The sequence below is a fragment of the Chionomys nivalis genome, chromosome X (assembly GCF_950005125.1).
Source record: "Chionomys nivalis chromosome X, mChiNiv1.1, whole genome shotgun sequence".
NCBI lineage: Eukaryota > Metazoa > Chordata > Mammalia > Rodentia > Cricetidae > Chionomys > Chionomys nivalis.
The window spans coordinates 130475823-130500215 of NC_080112.1; the positions used below are offsets into that span (position 1 = coordinate 130475823).

The 24393-nt window shown below is 43.5% G+C and overlaps 1 protein-coding gene across 2 annotated transcripts; it reads right to left on the reverse strand.

Moving 5' to 3' along the window:
• Positions 1-540: 540 nt before the first annotated feature.
• Positions 541-22774, reverse strand: Asb11 (ankyrin repeat and SOCS box containing 11). Of its 2 annotated transcripts, none has more exons than XM_057759703.1 (7): positions 22588-22774; positions 13323-13402; positions 8723-8830; positions 7008-7158; positions 5897-6031; positions 3365-3556; positions 541-1061 (listed from the first exon to the last, which is right to left on the reverse strand). In XM_057759703.1, exons 1-7 carry the CDS (start codon positions 22766-22768, stop codon positions 937-939), a joined length of 972 nt encoding a protein of 323 aa, XP_057615686.1. In that variant the 5' UTR covers positions 22769-22774; the 3' UTR covers positions 541-936. The 2 variants fall into 2 exon arrangements, with proteins under 2 accessions (XP_057615686.1, XP_057615687.1); XM_057759704.1 differs by lacking the exon at positions 22588-22774 and adding an exon at positions 21548-21735.
• Between the last annotated feature and the right edge of the window lie 1619 nt (positions 22775-24393).

A 24393-nucleotide genomic window follows, 5' to 3' on the forward strand; every position in this document is an offset into this window, starting at 1 on the left:
CAACCTGTGGATGAGCTAATCTCTTCAAAATCTTCCTTATTCAATAAGACTAAAGTCACCTGAGTCCCCATTTAATTGTGAGGTTTCCAAAATTGTTCCTTTAGTTTGGTTTGATTTTTGATTTTTTGAGACAGGGTTTCTCTGTTCTGGCTCTCCTGCAACTTGCTTGGTAAACCAGGCTAGCCTCAAACTCACAGATATCCACCTGCCTCTGCCTCCGAAGTGCTGGAATTAAAGGCATGAGTTACCACCTGTCTCTTAGTTGTTTTCTTAAAGAGCCATATATTTTTATGTGTGCAGAAGTTTTGCCTGCATGTGTGTATGCTCCATGTGTGTGTTGTTCCTGTAGCAGCCAGAAGAGGGCATTAGATTCTCTGAAACTGGAGTTACATATGGTTGGAAGCTGCCATGTAAGTTCTAGGAATCAAACCAAGTCTTATGCAAGAGCAGCAACTGCTCTTAACTCCTGAGTCATCTCTTTAGCCCTGCTTAGCTATTTATATATGTTTAAAAAAAACAAGAGAAATCAAAATCATTGCAGACATTTATTTTAGGAAAACAACAAACTAACAAAATATATTGGGAGAGGGACTAAATCAAGAACATTTCTTAAGTACTTAGCATTTATTTTAATCATATCTACCTGTGTATATGCAACACTCAGAATGCTGAACACAGGCCCAGGTGCCCAAGGGTCCTGAATCATCCAAAAATAACCTTTTATTTCCCCCCATTTCAGTTTCATTTTAAGTTGATTAACACGAGTTAAGAACTACAAGATTTCTGGATTCCTCTTGACAACCATTACACTACTCAGGAGTTTGCTCACCCCAAGTATTTGGATTTATAGAAGAGTTACTCTAAATGGGTGAGCCAATTTTTAGGATGGTGAGCCAGCCACCGAGTGTGTCTACTACAGCAGGCAACAATTCCCAACTACTGGTACAGGAGGAATTTTTCCAGTGGCTCTGGAAGCCCTAGCTGGGAGATGGCTTGAGGACATGGACGGCCCAAGCACTTCCGGACACACAGGCGACAGAGCTGAGAAAGAGCAGGTGGACCTGGGAGAGGGGATAAAAATGGCATGAGCCTCACGGTGGGGTGGAAAAGAAGATTTGACTACTGTAAGCTTAGCTGAATGAGATAGGAATTACCAAATGATGGTAAATGCTCCCAGCAGAGGATTCTGCGCTACCCTTTTGTAGAGGGCGTCCTTTATTGATCCTTCAGCAGTGACTGTGTTATTGAACACAGGCTCGGAAAAGGTGTGGATCGACGGCGAGCCTATCTCACTCACGATTGCCTGTGCTAATGGACATGCTAGGCTGGCTGAAGTAAAAAGCACTGGGGTTCAGAGCCCTACTAGAGCTTCAGGACAGAGGGCCAACAGAAGAGAGGGTGGGAGCAGGAAGTGGCACCTCGGTGGTCACACAGCCAATGCGAGGAGCTGAACCAAGGACCAAAGAGTCCTCAAGGTCCTCCGGGGCCTTCCAGTACGAACTCCCTATGTGGTAGACCTGGTTCTCCCACACACACACCTGAAAGGGCCCTCTGTTCTGGCAAGGGTTCCACCTCAATAGATATGTAAAAAGGACTCTAATCACTTCGACCCTCTTGGTCCCTGAATTTCAGTCTCTTGGAATCTACTTATAAAGGGACATTTACATTATCCCATTATTTCTTCACCTGTCTGTCAGCAAAGACTTTCTCACATGGCTCTGATTACTCACTGGCTTGTACAAACCCTCACTGTAGGTAAAGCTCTACTGCAGTGGCATTATGAAAACCAGGAAAAAGAGCAGACTACACATGCAAACAGCCCGAGGCCACTCAAGATTGATGCGGACAAGGAACAGGCAATGAGAGCTGTTCAGAGAAGCAAACCCTCACCTTTAGATAAAAAGCTGGGGATTGAGAATTGCAAAGAGCCCTACCCAGTGCCCCTCAAAACTGGGGCAAGCCTTACCTCAGAAACTAAGTAGCTAAGTAGAACACAGTAATACAACAAACTGTCCAGTTCTCTCGGAGAAGCTCAAAAATAATGTCTGTGTTTATGAACCTTGAGGACAGAGGAGCTTGCTAATAAGGAATGCAAGTAAACCCTGGGCCTGAAAACACTCCCAATTGGGGGTGGCGGGGAGAAGAAAAGAAAAGCTTTGTTCTCATTGGGCAGTTGCAAACATACTTTCGAAACGAGCATCTGGTAAGCAAGGCCACTATCCCTCGAGTGGCATTTCAAAAAAAGAGCATTTACTAATGGCCTAGGCATCAAGACTACTATGGATCGAGGCTAGTTAAAGGATGGGAGCCTGCTAAATATACAGAGCTTAGGACCCTGCTTAAACTGCCTTGATCAAAACATGGATTTTATAAAGGTCCCCAGGTGGTTTATTTGCACGGTAGGTTTTTTGTTTTGTTTTTGTTTTTGTTTTGGGTTTTTCGAGACAGGGTTTCTCTGTGACTTTGGTTCCTGTCCTGGAACTAGCTCTTGTAGACCAGGCTGGCCTCGAACTCACAGAGACCCTCCTGCCTATCTGTGCCTCCCAAGTGCTGGGATTAAAGGCGTGCGCCACCACTGCCCAGCGCACAGTAGGGTTTTTTTTAAGCACTGATGAAAAACTAGTTCCAAAACAATAAAGCAACCATTTCATTGGGCCAGACACCAGCCTTCGGAGTGATTTCACAAAACTTGAGAGCCCTTGCTATGGAAATTGTTTCAGGAGATTTGGGTTCAGGTCTTGGAACTTTAAGAGTGCTCTTTCTAGCAGCATCCTAGGGCTTCTTCCTAGTAGGTGTGTGACCGTCTGGAAGCCGATTCCTCTATGCTTCGCTTTTCTCATTCATAGCTCTCCTTCACTTCTCTATTCATACGGATAGCATAAGTTTCTATGAGGTTCTCAGTGCTTCCAAGAATTCAGTGAGGTTAGTCCTCTGTTAAGGAGGCCATGGCGCTACTGGGGGATTTGATCTAATGAGACCACAAGCTATATACTTGGCCGTTATTGATGTTACTTATGCAGCAAGTGAGTTATTTCTAATTTGCCCACGAGCAGCCTCCTAGTGTTACAAAGTCGACCTTTGACGTATTCACTTGTGGCCTTTTCCTATGATGAACATGAATGACTCTTGGATCATTTCAAGGTTGCTGATTATTTTCTTGTAGTAGAAAATAAAATGCAACAATAAACACAGAGTGTAAAAGAAAAGTCTTAGGACACACTGCAGTGCATCCAGGACTTTGTCCCTTCCCACAGTACCATCCCAAATTATAAGGAAAAGGGAAAAACGAGGACTAGTCTAGGGATGAGACTAGTCTAAGCACACTTAGGGAGCAGAAGTAAATACCCTACCCGGTTTGTCTTACCTTCATGGAGCAGGAGCGCCTGCGCCACACTGCTTTTGGGAGCAGCAAGATCAAGGGCACTTTTGCCCTGCGAGTTTCTGAGTCTCAGGTTAGCCCCATACTCGGTGAGCAGGTTGATGACCTCCACGCTGGACTGCCTCGCTGCAGCATGCAGTGGGGTATCCAGCCACCGGCCGCGGTCAACACTGGCTCCTTTAGAGAGCAGATGACCACAATCAGTGCTGCGTGTGAGTGTAAGACACATGAGCTATTGTTGTATATAAAGGCATCTTACACACCATGGCGTATTTAACCAACCTTGGAGACTATGTGACTTAAGCCTAGAACCTTCGCAATGCCCAGAAAGATTACTCCCAAGCAGTTTGGAGAAAAATGAAGTTAGATGCTTTCATACACACACACACACACACACATGCACACACGCATGCATGCACACACACACATGTAACAAAAGCAAAATATTTGAAGTTCCTGTTACATAGTTATTTGGGGGACTTTTTGGTAAAAGACAGAAAGAAACTTGTTTAGCATTTGTATTATTGGAAACTCAAAAAAGATTTCCAAAATTAATATAAAATAGTAAATGAAGGAATAAAATAAATAATAAAAAAATCTTGGAGATCAAATTTCTCAAGTAAGGGTTCTTTCTATAGCTTACAAGTTTACATCAGTAGCTAGGTGCCTTAAATCATAAATCAAAAGATAGTTTTGGCGTATTCTACTTGTCCCTGGAATGGTTGTTTTTTTTTTTTGTTTTGTTTTTGTTTGTTTTTTGTTTTTTTTTTAAAGATTTATTTATTTATTATGTATACAACATTCTGCCTCGATGTATGTCTGCACGCCAAAGGAGGGCTCCAGATCCCAGTACAGATGGTTGTGAGCCACCATGTGGTTGCTGGGAATTGAACTCAGGACCTTTGGAAGAGCAGCCAGTGCTCTTAACCTCTGAGCCATCTCTCTCCAGCCCCTGGTTGTTTTTTTATATGACATTCTGAAGTGACAAATGACTGTCTTAGGGGGACAGAGGTGGGTCTGCTGCAAATGGCCACCACATTCTTTTTTTTTTTTTTTTTTTGGTTTTTTCGAGACAGGGTTTCTCTGTGGCTTTGGAGCCTGTCCTGGAACTAGCTCTGTAGACCAGGCTGGTCTCGAACTCACATAGATCCGCCTGCCTCTGCCTCCCGAGTGCTGGGATTAAAGGCGTGCGCCACCATCGCCCGGCTTTGGCCACCACATTCTATACTTAGTTTTCCCTTTGGAAAGGCATCTTCCTGTCAGAGTCTCAGCCCATGTACCCTAAGAGAAACCTAATGACTGCAGGGTAAACTGGAATCTAGCCCTCAGTCCATCAGTAGCCTATATTCCCCTGGCCACAACGGTCAATCAATTGGTTCAGAGACGGCCATGCATGCAACTCAAAGAGAGCCGATATTCCTTCTTGTTACAGCCCAAGTGTTTGTGGCGGTCATATTGCCGCAACCAGGGAGAAGCATCCTAGCTACATAAGGCCAGCATCAACGGAAGCAGAGCTGAGAGATAAATACGTGTTTCTCTAGATGAGCTGTGCATCTAGCTTTCAAGTGTCCAATGCAATCAGAATCTTTCTAACCTGATAAGAATGATGAGATCTCCTGGGTAAACTTTAAGGGCGGCGGTATGTAGAGGAGATGGGGTATGAGAACATGAAGGAACCAGATGGTCGAGTTGGGGAAGGATGGAGAGGGAGAGCAATGAAAGAGATATCTTGATAGAGGGAGCTATTATAGAGTGAGTGAAAGACCTGATGCTAGAGAACTCCCCAAGAATTCACGAGGATGACCCCACCTAAGACTCTTTGCAAGAGTGGAGAGGTGCCTGAACTGGCCTTCCCCTGTAATCAGATTGATGACTACGCTAATTGTCACCATAGAAGCTTTATCTAGTAACTGATGGAAGCAGATGCAGAGATCCACAGCCAAGCACCAGGCTGAGCCTGGGAATACAAATGAATAGAGGGAGGAGGGAATATATGAGCAAGGGAGGTCAAGATCATGATGGAGAAATCTACAGAGACAGCAGAAGCAAGCTCGTGAGAAGTCACGACCTCTAGACGGACAGCTGTGGAGCCTGCATGGGACTGAACTAGGCCCTCTGCATGTGGGAGACAGTTGTGTAGCTTGGTCTATCTGAGGGGCCCTGGTAGTGGGACCAGGATTTATCCCTGATACATGAGCTGGCTTTTTGGAGCCCATTCCCTATGGTGGGATGCCCTGCTCAGCCTTAATGTAGTGGGGAGGGGCTTGGTTCTGCCTCAACTTAATTTGGCAGACTTTGTTGACTCCCCATGGGAGGTCTTGCCCTTTGGGAGGAGTCAATTGGGGATGGGCTAGGGGGAAGGTGAGAGGGGGCAGGAGGAGGGGTGGGAGGGAGAACTGTGGTTGGGATGCAAAATGAATAAAAATAAATAAGCAAACAGAAAATAATACAATCTTTAGATTCACTTTTTAAAAAAGTCTAGCCGCTTCATTTCACTAAAACTGTTCTAACAATTACCTAGTTCTAGAAGCTTCTTCACGCAGTCGACTCTCTCATAGGTACAGGCTACATACAGAGGCGTTCCAAGCTGCGGAAGCTCTTGGTCAATGTTGACATTATTCTCCAGCAGAATCTCCATGCACTCTCTGTGACCTGGTGGAATATATAATTTTTTATAATTATATATTATGTAATTATAATATTTATATAATATCATATATAATAATATATAATAATTTATAAATAAACTCACTTGCCCAGCGGTGGTGGTGACACCTTTAATCCCAGCACTTGGGAGGCAGAGGCAGGCAGATCTCTGTGAGTTCGAGGCCAGCCTGGTCTACAGAATGAGTTCCAGAAGAGCCAACGCTGTTACACAGAGAAATGCTGTCTCAAAAAAAAAAAAAAAAGCCTCACAAAGCCACAACAAAAAACAACATATTGGACTCGCTCACTCCCAAAATCCCAGGTATATGAACTGGCTTTTTGGAGCCACATTGCTGTGGTGGGATACCTTGCTCAGCCTCAATAAGAGGGGGTGGTCCTGCCTCAACTTGGTATGCCAGACTCTGTTGATTCCTCAAGCTGTTGCTCTTCCATAGGACCTAGGTTCAATTCCCAGCACCACATGGTGGCTCACAACGGTTTGTAACTCCAGTCTCCAGAAATGCCTGCTGCACACAGACACACACAGGCAAAACACTCATATGCACAAAATAAATAAATAAAAATCTTTTTTAAAAAAAGAAGTAACAATTTTCCCCCATGTGTGCAAAACACACATACACACAAAAAATTTTTTAAAAATTAATAGCTAATATCGCTAATTAATTTAGCCAACCTTTCCTTTAGAGATAACATAATCAGAACCAAAGCGTGCCTAGTAAACACATGGTAGCTGGTAAATATTCATTTCTAAATAATTCTTATCTCTTTCAGTTTTCCTGGTCAAACAAAAATTGAGCCTAGTTTGCATTGAATGTAAACAGCCTTAAGAAGTAAGTACACAAGCCCAGATGTGGTGGCAGCCGCACGTAGATGGAAACATCAGGACCAATACTAGACCTTGATTTAGGTAAAGTGCAATCAACCCAGCACTGTCGGGTCTGCCCTCGAGTGGCTTGCTTACCTCTCTTCACTGCTTCATGGATAGGTGAAGCCAGGTAGACCTCCAGCTGGGCCTTGGCTCCAAACTCCAAGAGCAGGCTAACACAGGCCGCACTGCCGATGCAGCAGGCGTTGAAGAGTGGCGTGGCCCCGTGAACTGTCAGTCCATTGACCTAATGTTGGGCAGAGCAAAACTCACAGCAAAATTGTCACCAAGTGCCTACTCCTATATGTGTGTCCGGAGAAATCCCCTCATGATGATGATGAGGGACTGAGAGCATTCCAGACCTCTCCAACCGGACTGGTACTGTTAGGAGGTGTGGCCTTGTTGGAGTAGGTGTGGCTTTGTTGGAGCAGATGTGGCTTTGTTGGAGTAGGTGTGGCTTTGTTGGAGCAGATGTGGCTTTGTTGGAGTAGGTGTGGCTTTGTTGGAGCAAGTGTGTCACTGTGGGGCTGGACTTTGAGTTCCCTGTTACTCTCAGTATCAAGGACCACTTCCTGTTGCCTGCAAAGTGTAGAGTTCTCACCTACTTCTGCAGCACCATGTCTGCCTGTATGCCTCCATGTGCCAAAATGATAATAATGGACTGACTGAATCTCCAAACAGTAAGTGAACCGTCCCAATTAAATGTTTGTCTTACAAGAATTTGCTGTGGTCATGGAGTCTCTTCACAGCAATAGAAACCCTAACTAAAACAAAAATTGGTCCCAGGAGCTAGGGTATTAATGTGATAGACCTGACCATGTTTTTGTTTGGAGAAATATGGATGTTGGGAGTTTGGATTAGGAAAGCAGTGGAATGCTTTAAGTGCTGCTTAATTGGCCATACTAGTAGGAGCATGGAAGGCAGGGGTGCTAAGTTTGATTTGATGAATTGGGGGTAGGGTAAGTGTTCATTGTCAACTTGGCTGCTCTATGTGGGTACTAGGAAGGAAACTTCAGGTCCACTGAACCACATCTACAGCCCTGGAATTATCATGATTTCCTTATCTGAGGTGGGAAGACCTGCCCCCCTGTGGGTGGAACTATTCCCTTGATAGGGGATCCTAGACCTCTTCAGAATGGAGAAATCAATCTGAGTACTACTGCATGGTGCAACCTTTGCTCTCTTCCTCGGCCTTTGGACGACTGTAGCCAGCTGCTTTAAATTTAACACTGCGACTTCCCTGACAGCCAGAATGGACTATAACCTTGAACTGTGAGCAGAATAAACCCTTTCTTTTTAAGTTGCTTTTATCAAGGTGTGTGATCATTGCCATAGACAAGAAACTAAAACAGTTCACAATGTGTTTTATACCTAAAACTCGTTTACTTTGGTAATGTACACCTAAAAGGATGGTTGACTTGGAGCATTGAATTGAGTGTCTTTCATTGTTCTGTTGAAAATTGTTATTTATGTTTTATAACAAAATGGGTTTTTTTTCTTTTTTAATTGATTTTATTGAACTCTACATTTTTCTCAGCTCCCCTCCCTTCCTCTCCCACCCCCTTCAACCCTCTCCCATGGTCCCCATGCTCCCAATTTACTCAGGAGATCAACAAAATATTTTTTAATGAACCCATCTGGATATTCACACATGGCTTACATAGAGTGAAAAGAGGAAGACGGATAGAGCTCGACCTTCCCATTGCTCGGTGAGTAAGCACTCTGGAAGGGAGTGCCTCCCCAGCTGTTTTAGCGGATGGACCTGGACAGACAAATCCAGCTATGCTGGGCAGGGCTGGGGCAGTACTCACATGTGCACCATTTTCCAGCAAGACCTTAGCGCAGGCCACATGACCCCCAAGGCATGCCTCATGGAGAGAGGAGACGCGGTTAATTGTCACAAGATTCACGTTGATCCCCTGAAGTTTGGAGAGAAGACAGTGAAGTGCTGCAGCCAGCGCAGCAAAGCAAGAATGGCACCCATCGGGTTTCTGTTTTCGAAAAGCGGGTGAGGACAGTGATACTAGCACCGTATAAAATAGAGTAGGAGTCACGACCATGGGATTCTAAACACAGCACTGGGGACTGGAGACATGGTCCAGAATTTAAGAGCAAGCATGGCTCTTGAAAAGAACCCAAGCTTGGTTCTCAACATCCACATCAGGCTGCCCACAACTGCCTTTAACACCAGCTTCTGGGGGATCTAATGTCTCTGGCTTCCTAGGTTATCTGCATTCTCTCTCTCTGTCTCTCTCTGTCTCTGTCTCTCTCTCTTTCTCTCTCTCTCTCTCACACACACACACCACACACACACACAGAGAGAAAGAGAGAGAGAGAGAGAATAAAAATAAATCTTTAAACACAGCATAGAGTCTCAAAGTCATTTGTTCTGCTGATTCAGGCAATGTGCTAGGACATGGGTCTTTGAAATTTATGGCCTAAGCCCCTCTCCTCCAAGAGTCTACTGGGGAAGAAAGAATTAAAACAAAAAAGCAAGAGAAAAAACTTTCATACTACAGAAAGCATGTTGAAATTTCAGCTGGGAACATGGAATATTCTAAAAGTTTAGTTTAGGGAGAAAAAATAATCACCAGACACAGTGGCACATGGCTTTCATCCCAGCACTCAAGCAGAGACAGGCGTATCTGTCTCATTGGCAAATGCTTGATCTGTGTACCTATTATTGTATAGAATATATAGTATAATACACACAAACACATAGCGCTATAGAAACTTCTCTGGTGAAGGAGTATAGAGACAAGGAAGTTTAAGGACAAGGCTTCAAAAGCCCTATGTATCTCACAATTGGGGTCTTTCCCTTTTTCCTTTATCCTCCCCATATATGATTTCCTTTTAAGAAATGAATACTTGATATCCAGTGATAATAGAAAAAGAGGAAAGGAAAGAAAAGGAAAAACCGAAAAGAGAGTGGGAAAGAAAGTGGCTTAAAATAATCTAGCCCACGAGGTGGCAGCATTGTACTAGAAGCACAGCTGCAGTTCAAAACGAAACCTCGGCACCGGAGAAGTGCCACGAAGAAGGTCATTTGTTCCCAACCTTCCTAGTGCTGTGACGACTTTTTAATATGTTGTAGTGACTCTGCTATAAAACTATGTGATTGCTACTTTACAACTGAAAGTTTGCTACTGTTATGAATAATAATGTAAATATCTAATATGCAGGATATGTGACCCCCATGAAATAGTCATTTGACCCTTGAGGGGGTCGCGACCCACAGGACGAGAACCAGTGATCTAGACTGACTCCTAAGCGTGCATGAGAAAATGGACATACAGAAAAGGCAAATCGTTTGTAAGACTTGATGTTACCCAGCTGTCGGTGACAGTACGACAGCCAAGACGGTCCTGAATTAATTCTTTCTTTGCATTTACTCAAGGTGGGTGAATGTTTTACTCACATTTAGCACATGACCTAAATATAAAACAAGCTTTTAAAAGTAAAAGATATAGGCCAGCAAGAGAGCTCAACGGGTAAAGAGACTTGCCAGACACACAACAAATAATTTTTTTCTTTTAAAAAGTGGAGTATACGCGGCTGGAGAAGTGGCTCTGTGGTTAAAGCATTGGCTGCTCTTCTGGAGAACCAGAGTTCAGTTCCCAGAACACATGTCAGATTGCTCACAACCGCCTGGAACTCCAGCTTCAACACCTCCAATGCCTCCTTCTGGATTGCAAGGGTACTAAGATACACACAAAAAAAAAAAAATAAAAAGAAATCTTAAATAGCAGTAGACTATATGCTTGACTAGTGCAAAAAGCAAAGAATTGAGTCTGTAGCAAACCAACTGAAATCCCTCTCTGTAGTGCCCTTACTCACTTAATCACATTACTAAAATAACAAGTTTCAGAGTAGTGGTGATATCATTGCCGATCCTGCTGGTGCACCACTAGAACCCCAGCACTTGGGAGGGAGGTCGAGGCACGAAGATTATGAATTTGAGGTCAGCCTCTACTAATGTTGAGACCTGTCCAAACAACATGAGACTCTGTCTCAAAGAGCAAAGAAACAACAAAAAGGGGATAGAATCCGATGATTGTTTAAAGTGCTTACATATAAAGAAACAAGCCGGGTGGCAGCAGCACATGCCTTTAAGCCCAACACTAGCACTGGGGAGGCAGAGGCCAGCCTGGTCTACAGAGTGAGTTCTGGGATAGCCGGGGCTACACAGAGAAATCCTGTCTCTACAAAGCAAAAATAAATAAACAAACAGGAGCCCTCCACGGTAAGTCACTTGCTTAGCACATGCAGGACCTGGAGGCCACTCTCAGAGCCTAAGAAGGCCCTGTGCAGGGGAGGAAAGGCAGTGTAGAGAGCCGCCTAGTGTGTGATGCCCTTGAGTTCAGTCAGAAACACAGCTTGAGGGGAGACTAGGTTAGTGACAAGATCAAATACAAAGTCCATCATTGCTAGTAGTTCTGTTTTCATTTTGCCTCTATTTGCACTCGGGAGGCAGAGGAAGGCGAATCTCTGTGAGTTCGAGGCCAGCCTGGTCTACAGAGCTAGTTCCAGGACAGGAACCAAAGCTACAGAGAAACCCTGTCTCCACGAATCCAAAAAACAAACAAAAGAAAAAAACCTCTGAAATGCTAAGTGCTGGAGCTCAAATGGAGAGGCTTTAAGCTGGGGATGAAACTGAGTTGATGAAGTGCTTGTCTGGCTGGTTTGATCCTCAGTCCAGCATAAATTGGTGAGGGACGTGCTTCGATTGAATTCCAGAACACGGAAAGTGCAAGCAGGAAGGTTAAAAGTTCAAGGTCACCTTGTGCTCCAGCTAGAAAGCTGAGACTAGCCTGGGATACCTGAGACTACGTCTCACAAACAAGTGGCCATGGAGATGGTTCCACAGGTAAGGGCAATTGCCGCCAAGCCTGATACCTAAGTTGATCCCGGTCCCCATACGGTAAAAGAAGAGAACCATCACCAGTGATCTGCTAAATGCTTACCATGGCATGCCCCCTCTGTCCCTATACACACACACATAAATAAATATTTTGCAAAATAAAGAAGTCAATACAAAATAAATTTAAAATCAAAAATGTAAAACCGAACAAAAGTAATGAATCACTAAAAAGAGAGGGACACACACAAAATATCACTATCCCAGCTGGCTAAAAACAATTGCCCTTACCTGTGTGGGATACATTCAGCAATAAAAATACAGTGCTGCCAATAGCTAAATCTGCCCTAAGATTTATCTAACCTATTTCAGAGCCTACTTGAAATGTGCATTGTTGAAGTGGGCAACCTCTCAGTGGTACCTAGTGATGCCCAGTTCCTAAAGCAGCCTCAGTTGGGTAATGCTTTCTCCTTGAAATGTGAGCATCAGGGAACGAAATGATGTCACTTCCAAGACTAGGCTTTAAAGAGTAAAGGGGCTGGGGAGCTGGTTGAGCCGTGAAGAGCTCTGACTGCCCTTCCGGAGGACCCAGGGTTCAGTTCCCAGCACCCATATGGCAGCACAGAACTGTCTGAAACTCTGGTCCCTCTTCTGGCTTCCCAGGGCACTGCATGCACATAGTCCACAGGCATACATGCAGCTAAAATACCCATCCATATAAAATTAAAATAAAGGTTTTTGTAAAATGTGACTTCCTTCTTAGGCACCCTCTCTGGAGAAAGTCAGCTGCTACCTCATAACACAGCCCTGTGGTGAAGTCCCTGAAACTGTGTGAAAACAGATGGCCCCTCCCCCCACCATGAATCATCGCATGACCTAGCAGCCACTTCCCTGCCTGGAACCTGCACCCCAAGCCCTTAGAAACTTCAAGAATTCGAGTGTTTGTTGTTGATTAGCGTCTCCTTGCTTTGAGGAGATTCATAGCACATCGATAGCCAACAAATGCAATCTCCAAGAGCATGAGGTGTTCTTGTTAGCATGACATAAATTTGGGGATCCCCTTCATTGTCCTTTAGAGAGAAACTTCCTGTCAGGAAGTTTTCCCAAGGGGGAAAGGAAGCGAAGTGGGTCGAAACTGAAGCAGCTCTTACAGAAAGCAGAGGCAAGAGGAGCCCACGGTGTGGGTGGGGACAAGCTGAAGACACCTGGAACGGCAGTGCTGGGACCTGAGTACAGCTGTGGCCATTGCTAATACAGAGATTCTAGATTAGAGCAACAGCATGGCGGCTGAGCACAGCTATGGCCAACGCGAATACAGAGAGATTCTAGATTAAAGCCACAGCATGGAGGCTGAGCACTGCTGTGGCCAACGCTAATACAGAGAGATTCTAGATTAGAGCCACAGCATGGAGGCTGAGCACGGCTGTGGCCAACGCTAATACAGAGAGATTCTAGATTAGAGCCACAGCATGGAGGCTGAGCACGGCTGTGGCCAACGCTAACAGAGAGATTCTAGATTAGAGCCACAGCACAGAGGACACAGTCTTACTTACTTGTGCAATTAAAGTTTTAAGAGCCAGCAAGCGTCCTTGGGCCGCAGCCTCGTGGAGTGGTGATCGGTCAGCCCAGCAGTCTGAAACACAAATCAGGTTTCTGGTCAAGGTCAGGAGACTTGCAGCTGTTCATGCTGTCCACCCGCTGCGGCTCTTGAGGGAAGAGAAGAACCTAGCCTGAACCATGAATCAGAACTTGCTGGATTCAGGGAGCTGGGCGCCTCGGCTCCTGCTGCCTTTCCATGGGTGGTTTTAACATGAAATACTTTTTTTTTTCAAACAAAACTAAGGACTTGTCCCTGGTAACTCTAAGGTCAAGTGAAGAACTAAATGAACCAATTAGGTTTTTTCTATTTCCCATAATATTATCTCACCTCCATCTATACCCCCGAAATTCAAAGCCTATGCTTTGTAAACCTGAAGAAATATGAGAAAAGAGACCTGAAATATGGCTCAGTGGAAGAACACTTGGTGAAGCTCTTAGTTAAAAGAAGAGGTGAAGGAAGAAAGGAAGGGAGGGATGGAGGAAGGGAAAAGAAGAAAGGAAAGAAGGAAGATGTTTTCCTGAATTGCTTAAGTAATTTTCTCTGATTCTTTTGATAATAATATCTATGTATTTTAATGCAAAATACCCTTTTCAGATGATATGATCCCCCAAAATTTACCCTAGAAAGTTGAGCACATGGGGCCAGTAGAGCCAGGCTGCCTGAGCTCACGTCCTACTTCAATCACTCTGCCAAAAGCAGCCTTTGCCATAAGCATTTGAACCTCAGTTTTCCTAGCTGTAAACCAGGAGACAGTAATCTATTTGGCAGGGCTCTCTGAAGGCCAGTCTAGGATAGCCACAGAGTCGGGTGCTCAGGGCAAAGTGATTGATTAATAAGTAGACATCACAGGGCAGCTCTCTAAGAGACAGGCTTCTCCCTGTTTTATGAGTGTATTTACTTTTCTGTAATTGTTTCTCTGCCTCTAAGACTGATCAGCTTTGATGGGCATTTGAGAAGTAACCACATAAGAAAAATCCCAAAGGACAATATTTTGTTTCGGAAACAGACCTGCTCCAGTTTGCGAAATCTGCGCAGTTTTAAAAGTGTGGTTATCCTCTTGCCATACTGAATAGAATGCCATACACTTGGGCTTTCTTTAATGCAAAGGGTCCTTCTGGTCAGTAGTGTTTTAAATTTGCACACTTCCATTTTTGGTGAGATTTTGTTTTTAACAAGTTTGTGGACAATGGGAAACCTGAACCCTGGCCACCATCAGGATCACTTAAAATACACTAACTGAAAAAAAACGTAGAATAAATAACAGGATCAGGTTCAAATTATCACTATATTAATTATAAAGGGAATGTGCATATTTTATTCTGGAAAAAATTGTAGAAATAATTTGACCAGCTCAGGTTTCAAAGAAAAACACAAGGGTCTGGAGAGATGGCTCAGTGGTTAAGAGCATTGCCTGCTCTTCCAAAGGTCCTGAGTTCAATTCCCAGCAACCACATGGTGGCTCACAACCATCTGTAATGAGATCTGGTGCCCTCTTCTGGCCTGCAGGCAGACACAATACTGAATACATAATAAATAAATAAATAAATCTTGAAAAAAAAGGAAAAAAGAAAAACACAAGCATTGGTAAGAAAAAAATTAAAAAAAAAAGTTGGCACCATGTGCCATCTGATTAAATGCCATGAGCCACAGTGTATGGCATGAGAGGGAACACAGTGTTAAGAACATCCTATCATCCTGTCTGTGCTGTTCATGCCCCCAAAGCATAACCTGACTCTTAGGAGCAAACCCTGCAGCAGCTCACACCTAGGGATAGTCAATAAATGAATTGGCCCTGAGCCAGCTGCAGAAGAGACAGGGACCTTTTCTAGATGGAAGGTGAGTGTGGAAGGCAACGCATAACATCTGACGCACTCTTTGACCTGGAGTGGGACCCCTTTGCTTGAAGAGATATTATTGGAGCAGTTAGCTAAACATGAATGGAGCGAGAGACTGGGAATTCTTTGTACTGACCTTGTAACTTTTCTGTTAAAATTAATTCCAGGAAATAATTTTTAACCAAGACAAAATAAACAAATAGATAAAAATGGTTTGTCATCTTGTACTCCTGTAATGAATGTGAAATGCTTTTATAATAAAGAAAAATAAAAAGGGCTTGCTATAAACAAACACATGCTGTGTTTTATCTCTATTTATTTCTGAGATGGCCCACAGCCGGTGAGCGTGACAGTTTACTTAGAAGTGTTTCCCCGACTCAGAGTTTCCAAGGACCAACTAAAACTGCGGTGACGTGTCCTTAGAGAAGAACGGGACCTTTGTAAGATTGATGGTGTGAGAGAACCAATCATGTTGGAGCGAAGCAAAACTGGTAAATTTGCATCACGTTGGTTCTTAAGGGCACCCAAATTAACACCTTCAGACAAGTTTCCCCGAGAGCAAAAAATTATACCCTGTACAAAAGGGGAGCCCAAAGCACTCTATACCAGTAAAACAAGGGAAAAAAATTGGTAAAAATGGACATAAAGGGGAAAATGAACTTTTAAGTCAAATTAACTGATAATTTTTTAATTTGTTTTACATATAGTTTATATCTTGTGGACCTTGCTTGGCTATGACAATGAAAAGTGAATTTCAAGACATGGCTCACTTAGCCTTCTTTCCTGTACCCCGTAGACTTTCATACCATGTCTGAATATAAAAACTAGCTGCAAATCACTTCTACTAATGAAAAGGTCAGCTCAGAGGACAGAGTCCAGCTGCGGAGCAGAGTATTCCTGAATCTCCTTGAACATCTCCTTGCCTCTCATCTTTAGTCTCCTTCTCGTACATCTCCATCTCAGTCCTTGGCAGCTCTGCTTCAGACACACACAGGCCCTCGGGGTTTCAGGACAGTCTTTCCCCAGTTCAGCAGCCTGAGCAATGGAAGCAGCAACTCTTCAGTGTGCCTTTGGCATTCTGTTTTTCTAATGCTAGCTAGTCAGCCTGGGGTGCCTGAAGAACTCCAGGGTAAGCATTTCTACTTTAGAGGCCAAAATTTTAGAAAAAAAATTAGACTGCTCCAAAATCCCAAACTTCTGGAGCACTGACACAACAGTGTCACCCATAGAATAGAAAATTCCATCGCATGAAACCCTGATTCATGTCCCCATTATTTTACATGTTACAGGAAATTTCATGGATGAATTTAGTATTTAAGCTAGGGTTTCCTCCCCCCAAGATAGCAAATTTTCTCAACTCTGGGAGAAAAAAAATCTGAAATCTAAAACGTCTTGGTTCCAAGCATTTCATGTAAGGGAGACTCAAGTTGTAGAGGTAACCTCTTAAAGCATAAAAACAAGACTACGGCAGCCACTGACTCCTAAAAGTATTAGCTTAGGATATCAACATGAACTGGGTTTGCCTCTGCACAGGATCTGATGGTCATTTGCCCTGTGTGAAGCAAGAGCCTTAAGCACATCCATTAGCCAATTCCAGACTCTCTCGTAACGTTCCATTATTTATCAGTCCCATTAGACCCAAACCCTAGGCAGTACTTGGATAAAGCACACGAGACTAATGTTGAGTGAAAACAGCCCTAAACAAAGAAGGCAGCACTGTGGGGTTCTGTTTCTGTCACGGAAAGAAGGAATGTGCACTCACCTTGAGTATTAGGAGTCAAAAGCAAACTCAGGAGGGATGAGGGCTGACGGGGAGTGGGCATGGTAGGAGCCATACTGACAGAAGTCTCTTATGCTATGGGTGCCGGCCCTGTCTGTGTTCATTAAACCCTTGTGGATTTCTCTGTGCTCGGGTCTTTAAAATGACTCCACCCCCTTCCTAAACTTGCCCTAAGCATCTCTCCCTGCTCCCAGATGAGAACATGGCTCTCTCTGGTCCACCAAGCAGCAGAGGTCCAAGGGACAGCATGTTCTTCATGGGCCTCCCACCTCTTTTTTCCAGGTGTTGGTTTCTCTGGTACTTTGTGGATGAAAAGAACCAAGGGGCAATCAGCCCCACGCACTAGGCCTCTGCATGTCACAGGATACGCTAGCATTTGTAGTGCTCCTACTCACTGTTGAAATCGAAATTAGGGCACCAAGATTAGGTTTTAAAAAATTGGGTTTGGGCCAGGCAATGGTGGTGCATTCCTTTAATCCCAGCACTTGGGAGGCAGAGGCAGGCGAATCTCTGTGAGTTCGAGGCCAGTCTGGTCTACAAAGTTAGTTCCAGGACAGGCTCCAAAGCTACAGAGAAACTCTGTCTTGAAAAACAAAAAAAAAAAAAACAAAACAAAACAAAAAAATGGATTTGGTATACGTTGTCTAAACTGAGGAAAGGAGAACAAAACAAAAACCCTCCTGATTTCTTCTGACTTTCCCTGTAGCCATCTTACAACTTGGAGACAACAGCCAGGAAACAGGAACCAGTCAGTAGCTCTGGAAAGAGCGGCATGCAATCTCCCCCCAGGAGATGAGTTCTTGCCTTTCCGATGCCACGGTCCCTGTCAAAAGTCTGTCGCTGTTGGGAGTCTGTCACCGTTAGAGGTGGGGGACTTTCAGCATCATGAGATCTACTGCCAAATGCTGCAGGCGTCTTCTGGGCATGTGAGCCCTGCACCACCAGGCCTGCTGCTCAGCTGCTTGCTCACCCACAGACAGCTGCTTAGCTCTGCTAGCAGTATCCTGGGATGCCGCCCCCCCTCCCCGACTCCCACCCATGATTCTGAGGTCGCCTGCATAAGCCTGTGCTGCCACCTACCACTACACCAAGAAAGAAGGAATGGTGGCTGCCTTGGGTTTCTTCCTCACTTCATCTCTGCTTTGCAACCCCATCTCCATGGCCCAGCCCCAGGTTGTACAGCACACCGGGACAATTCACTCAGGCTATTGCCTAAGCAGATTCTTTCCCCTGATCTGCCCCTTGCCTCAAGTCCCAATGACCCTCCCGTGAGAGAAAGGGAGAATGTTGCTTTATGCATAAGAACACCCCAAAATGAATGACAACCATTTTCCATTTTGCTCCTACTAAAAAAGTCTTGTGGCTTAGTAAGCGTTAGAAATAACACCAAAAGCCAGGGTTCAGAACTTCAGAAGCCGGGTGGTGGTGGCGCATGCCTTTAATCCCAGCACTCAGGAGGCAGAGGCAGGTGGATCTCTGTGAGTTTGAGGGCAGCCTGGTCTACAAGAACTAGTTCCAGGATACGTTCCAAAGCAATACAGAGAAACCCTGTCTCAAAAAAAAAAAAAAAAAACTTGTTCTGTTTTTAAGAACAATTGGTCTCTAAATTTGCCTATCCTGTGCTACATTCACTTGTATTGGGATGCTTTGGCATCTGCTTATTCCTGCTGAGAGTGTGAAATAGGTGCAGGGGATGTAGGTGGCTAAGCTGGAAAAGCTGGTTTCGCATGCAGGAAGCCCTGTGCTGTATAAACCAGGGGAGCTGGAGCATGCTGTACTCTAGAGAAAAAGGCCCAAGGAAGGATCAAGGTTCAAGGCCACCCTCGGCTACAAAGAGAGTTTGAAGACAGCCTCAGACTGAGTCTGTCTCAGGGGAAACAAAGTTTGATGGACATTGGTGGTGTACACCTGCAATCCCAGTGCTCAGGAAGCTAGCAGATCTCTGTGAACTCAAGGTCGGCCAGCCTGGAAGTTCCAAGTCAGCCAGAGCTGCATAGTGAGACCTTGTTAAAAAAAAAGTGCAATAAATTTGCTGTATTCTCAACTGGAAACAAAATCGCTCTCCAGGAAATAACCTTTTCTGTCCCACTATGGATGACAGCCCCCTAAAAAGGACCTGTTAGGGTCTTCACACAACTATGTTCCTGAATCTGCCACAATGTAGATCGCCTGGTTTTATTCTTGTTCCCAACACAGTATCTCATACCCTTCTTAGCTGCAAATTGGAGCAGATTGTAAAACATTAAGGAGTAAAGCTATTTGGCAGGTCCAAAATTTTTCCATTGCTTTTAGTAAATATGTAACCAAGCTCTCCAAGTACATGAATACTTAAATAGGACTCAATTCCTCCCGTCTAAGATACTCTATTTTTACTTCCTTGGCGCCCTGCCTGGGTCACAGGGCTACAAATACATTATGAAGATAGTTTACAAATATGCTCGCGCCTGATGAGGTGGAGGGAAAGTGTTCAAGAGCATTTTCACCTCTTCCCTCATGTCTTTCAAACTCTGATTTGTGGCTCTGGTTCTCGGAGTCTTTGAATAAAATTCATGGCAACCCCCCCCCAAATTATCTATTTAATAACAAAATGCATTTAGATGGAATATGTTTAAGTTCCAAGAATTCAAAATAAAAGCCAGTAATTCTTTTACATTTAATTCAAGGACTTTACCCCTTGTCAAATTTTAATAACAATGTGAGATGATTCTAGAAGACAGCCTGTTTACAATATTTGCTCCACATGGTGTACAAGTTTTGTTCAAGCTTTGAAATCATAGGAAGCAACATTCGTGGCATTTATCAAAGAGAACAAAGTCGTGAATCTTATTTCTGAATCACAATAATGATAAGGACTTAGAATTGATGAGATTTTAAGAACACAGGGTTCACTCGGGGTGGGGGGGGCATGATGCAAATTCTGAGAACCTTGAAATGTTATAATATAATGGAGTTAAGTGGTTATTCACTAGAACATCCAGTTCTCATAGGAAGATGAAGTCTGGTCAGTGACCTGGATTAAGAAAGCTTCTTTGAACCCATTAGGAGCCGAAGAGCTGAGCTACAGGTGACCTGTGGAGGCAGAACCTCTGCCAGGAACTCGCTGTTCCCACCTGGAAACAGTCAGCAGGCACCAGAGATATGAACTGCCCAGAGGACAGTTAGGCCACGGTTGAAGGAAGTAAAGAGGGAATTAAATAAGACAAAAGACTACATACGTGCTGGGACAAAACAAAAAGGAACGAAGGCAAGAATACTGAAGAGGAATGGCCAGGAGTCAGGCAGGGCTGGCTGTCCAGTAAAAATCAGTCCCTTTGGGGAAAAAGGATTTTGAATGTAGCAATTGGAAAATGAACTAATGTTTTAGCCCTTCTCTTAAAATTGCTTTTTTTTTCTTTTTAAGAAAAGATTCTATTATTTTACAAGCTCATATCTGCAACTGTAAAATGTTCCAACTTCTAAATCCCCCACGCAATTTTATGGCTACAGCTTTGGCAGCAAATGCGGCCAGGATTCAGGTTAAGCAATTTCTCCTTTTCATTTGGTGCAAATATGTTTGCATACTAGAAGAACCAAGCAATTTTGCCTCGAGCTGAGAGTCTTGCTAAGTCAATTCACTAACTCACTGAGTAATTATCATGCATTTTCCAAACAAACCTTTGTCTGACAAATGAACCACAAAGATGACTTCTGATTTGAGAATAACACTGTCACAGATATCTTCCTGGTTTTTTTTTCAAGACAGGGTGTCACTAGGTAGCCATGGTTATCCTGGGACTCACTTTATAGACCAGGCTGGCCTCCAACTCACAGGGATCCACCTGCCTCTGCCTCCTAAGTGCTTTAATTAAAGGTATGCCCCGCTATTCCTGGCTCACAAAATCCTGCTGCTGCTGTATATAGGTAACTCTAAATAATGGCAAAAGAAAAGTAACTGTTAGAATCATGCAAAAAAGAAAATAAAACATGTTTTGGGTATGTAACTATCAGTTTACTATAGAAAGACATCAAATCTGAGTGTATTATCATACATGTGAGAGGCACATACATAGACAAATACATATACAGCACACACATACACACACACACACACATATATATATATATGAAATAAATAAACTAGACTTAGATGCACTAGCCGCACCAGCACCTGCTTTTAACAGTATCTGGAAATGGGCACCATCCCAACAGCCCGAACAACATGGCTGTGCTAGAGTAAATGAGTCTCTTCAAGAGATTGGAAGTCTGGCACCGGATTAAAATCTAATGATTAAAATGCACAGCATGCTTACACAGGTTCCGAGTCCTCCAACTCCCTAACAAGTACACTTCACTAAGGACCACGAAGACAGGAGTCACACACGGGAACAACTTTTACAGACTCTGCCGGAACTATCTCCATTAGGTTGTCCCTAATTTAAGTCACAAGGATGACACACCTAAAAGAGCATCAAATGCTAGGAAGTCCCAGCCCAAATTTATAAGTCAAAATACCTTCCTAGATCACACTTCATTTGAAACGAAAAAGAAGCATTAATGTTTTTTTTTTCCCCACCAGTTACATACCTCCCTGAAATGTGTGACAAATATAATCCCCAAAAGAGATCTCTTTCCACAGTCCAGACCTTCTGACACTTCCTTTACCAGCTAGCTGAAGCATTCTGATGGCTTGCCTTAGAGTTCTTGTGTCTTTATGTAAGGAGGCCACTGATGCCTAGCGTTTTCCAGGCTGTCTAGCGCATTGAAATCACAAAGCATGTCTATTTTGAAAGAGAATCCTGGACGCAAATTGAAACAGACACCAACTAAAGCATGATGCAATCCAGGAACCCCCGGGAACACTAAAAATACATACAGCAACTCTGGACAGTGTTTATGAATAAAGCCTGCTCCTCCTCTGTGAAGGGGCAGTCCCAGCAATGAGGGCCTATCTGCTTCAGTTACTTTGGCGCTATGTCACCGCAATTAAGGCGAATTGTTTCTGGAAAGGGATAGAGACTGGCCTCTACAGAGCACGGGATGTTCTAGGTTTTAACCAAATCGTAGCAATTTCATAGTGGGAGGAAACCTCCATTTTTGGTGCTTTCTGTGGAGCCACTAGTGTACAAATGGTTTTAACGAAGTTTTCCTGGGACAAATGGCCAATCAGTTCCCTTTGCAAAGGATGCCACAATAGGCATACACACAGCATGCTACATGGACTGCTTTTCAATCAAATTAATTGGTCATTTCATTTCCCAAGGAAAAACAGTCTTATTACAATGCCCTCTCTTGTTAGTTTGACTCAAAGTGCTGCAGAAAAATAATGTTATATAAGAATTCTTTTGGTTAGTAGAAAGTCTCTCGAGATAGCCTTTAGAACCCACTATTCTGTTACTTACATACTAACTGTGACCAGACCCATCAATTTCCAAGAAAAATGAAGCTGAAGATCCTTCAGCAATTGGTCCAGATGTCAGTTGCTACTTCAAGTGACAGGGTACACTTTAATCTATGCACTCAGCACAAAAGTACAAGGAAAGCTTACCTTCTAGAAACACTCTTCATCTGAATTTTCAAGGAGGAATTTTGGAGGTGCTGGGAATAAATTGAAGGATTTTTTTTACCTGACAGTCCACCATAGATCTCTTCTGCTATCCTAGCTGCCTCTTTTCTGTTTTCTTTGACGACATAGAAATGGGTTAGGAGAGCCAAGAAAACTTTAATTAAAAGCTTGAAGAAAAAAAACGTTGCAAACATGGTCAGAAAAATGTTTTTAAAGCCATAGAAAGCAGGACCATCTTCCATGTTGGCTTCTCGGCATAGGTTCTGAGGGCTGCAAATTTTTACCGAGTTATAATTGGCATCATATGACTTCTATTTTTAAGCCTCCTAGCACTCAGTGCTCCTGTTACCAAGAACTGTCTGTAGGTTCTAATCTAACACTGATGCAGAGAGTTAGATTAACACTGGGTATGTTGATATTTATGGCAATGTTAAACAACTTCCTTCTAAGAAGAAACACTCAGTGCTGGCCTGGAAGGATGGATGGATTCGATTCCCAGCACATGGCCATTCCAGACCATCTGTAACTCCAGTGGTCTCTTCTGGCCTCTGTAGGTATGAGGCATGCACACAGTACACATATAGACATGGAGGCAAAGCACCCACACATATAAGATAAATAATAAAAAATACGTTAAAAATACTTGGTGTTCACACCCAACACTGAATTTGATCAAAACACATTAGATGCATGTATAGAAGTCTCAAACAAGAAAAAATAAGGAATTCCTATCCTAACTGCACTTCAATGTTCCTTCTAAACCCTTAGTTTTGGTATAGTTGGATGGAAAATGGGATTGGAAAGATAATAGGAACGTCTACATTGCTATAGTAACAAAGCAATGCAAGAAAGTGGGAATACACTGTGTTCATCATAGAAAATACAGATCGCAGGGGTTCTTCACTTGCTTTTCATGTAGTGGTTTACAGAAGATTAAGTCCAAATCTAAACGATGACTAGTCAAAAAAAAAAAAAGACTCTTGGTGGTAATAGTGAATACAAGGTTTACCTTACATGTTTCTCCAGACAAAAGCTGGAGTGTGACTGGACTGCTGAGATGATTCTGGTGACAGTCCTGACACCTGTGACAAGGTCCCCCAGCAAGGTCCTTCTCGCTTGTTCACTTGTTTGAAGCTTCGGAGAGAATGGTAACTTCTCCTGGAGGATGTGGCCCATTCTCAATCTTGGAAGTGTGATACCAAAATGAATGAATGCCATGCCCTATCTTCCAGATGAAGATTCCATGAATCAGTACCTTCCTTAGCTGGGCAGGGTTCTCTTATCAGCTGGCCGATACAAGTAAAACTCATTTGTTTTTAGTCTCCCTCACTAATAAGTTTCTTCTTTTATTCTTGTTTATATGAGTTTTTTTTTTCTAAATTTCTAAAATCTACTGAAAGTACAAGTGCATTAATCAGGGATCTCTAGAGGAACAGACCTTATAACAATTACCACACACACACACACACACACACACACACACACACGAGTGAGAGAAAGGGGGGGATTTATTAGAACGACTTACAGACTGTGGTCCAGCTAGTTCAACAATGGCTATCTACCAATGGAAGGTCCAAGAATCCAGTGGTTGTTCATCTGACAAGGTTGGATGTCTCAGCTGGTCTTCAGTAAATACAGGAATCCTGAAGAAGTCGGCTCCAATGCCAGTGAAAGAATGAACTTGCCAGCAAGAGGGAGGGCAAGCAGGCCAAGAGCAAGCTCCCTTCTTCCATGCCCTTTACACAGGCTGCCAGTAGAAGGTGTGGCCCACATTACAGGTACAATTTTAAGAGCAGAGTGACTTTAAAAGAAATATTTTATATATGTGAAAATTTTGCCTATATGTATATATGTGCACCACATGAGT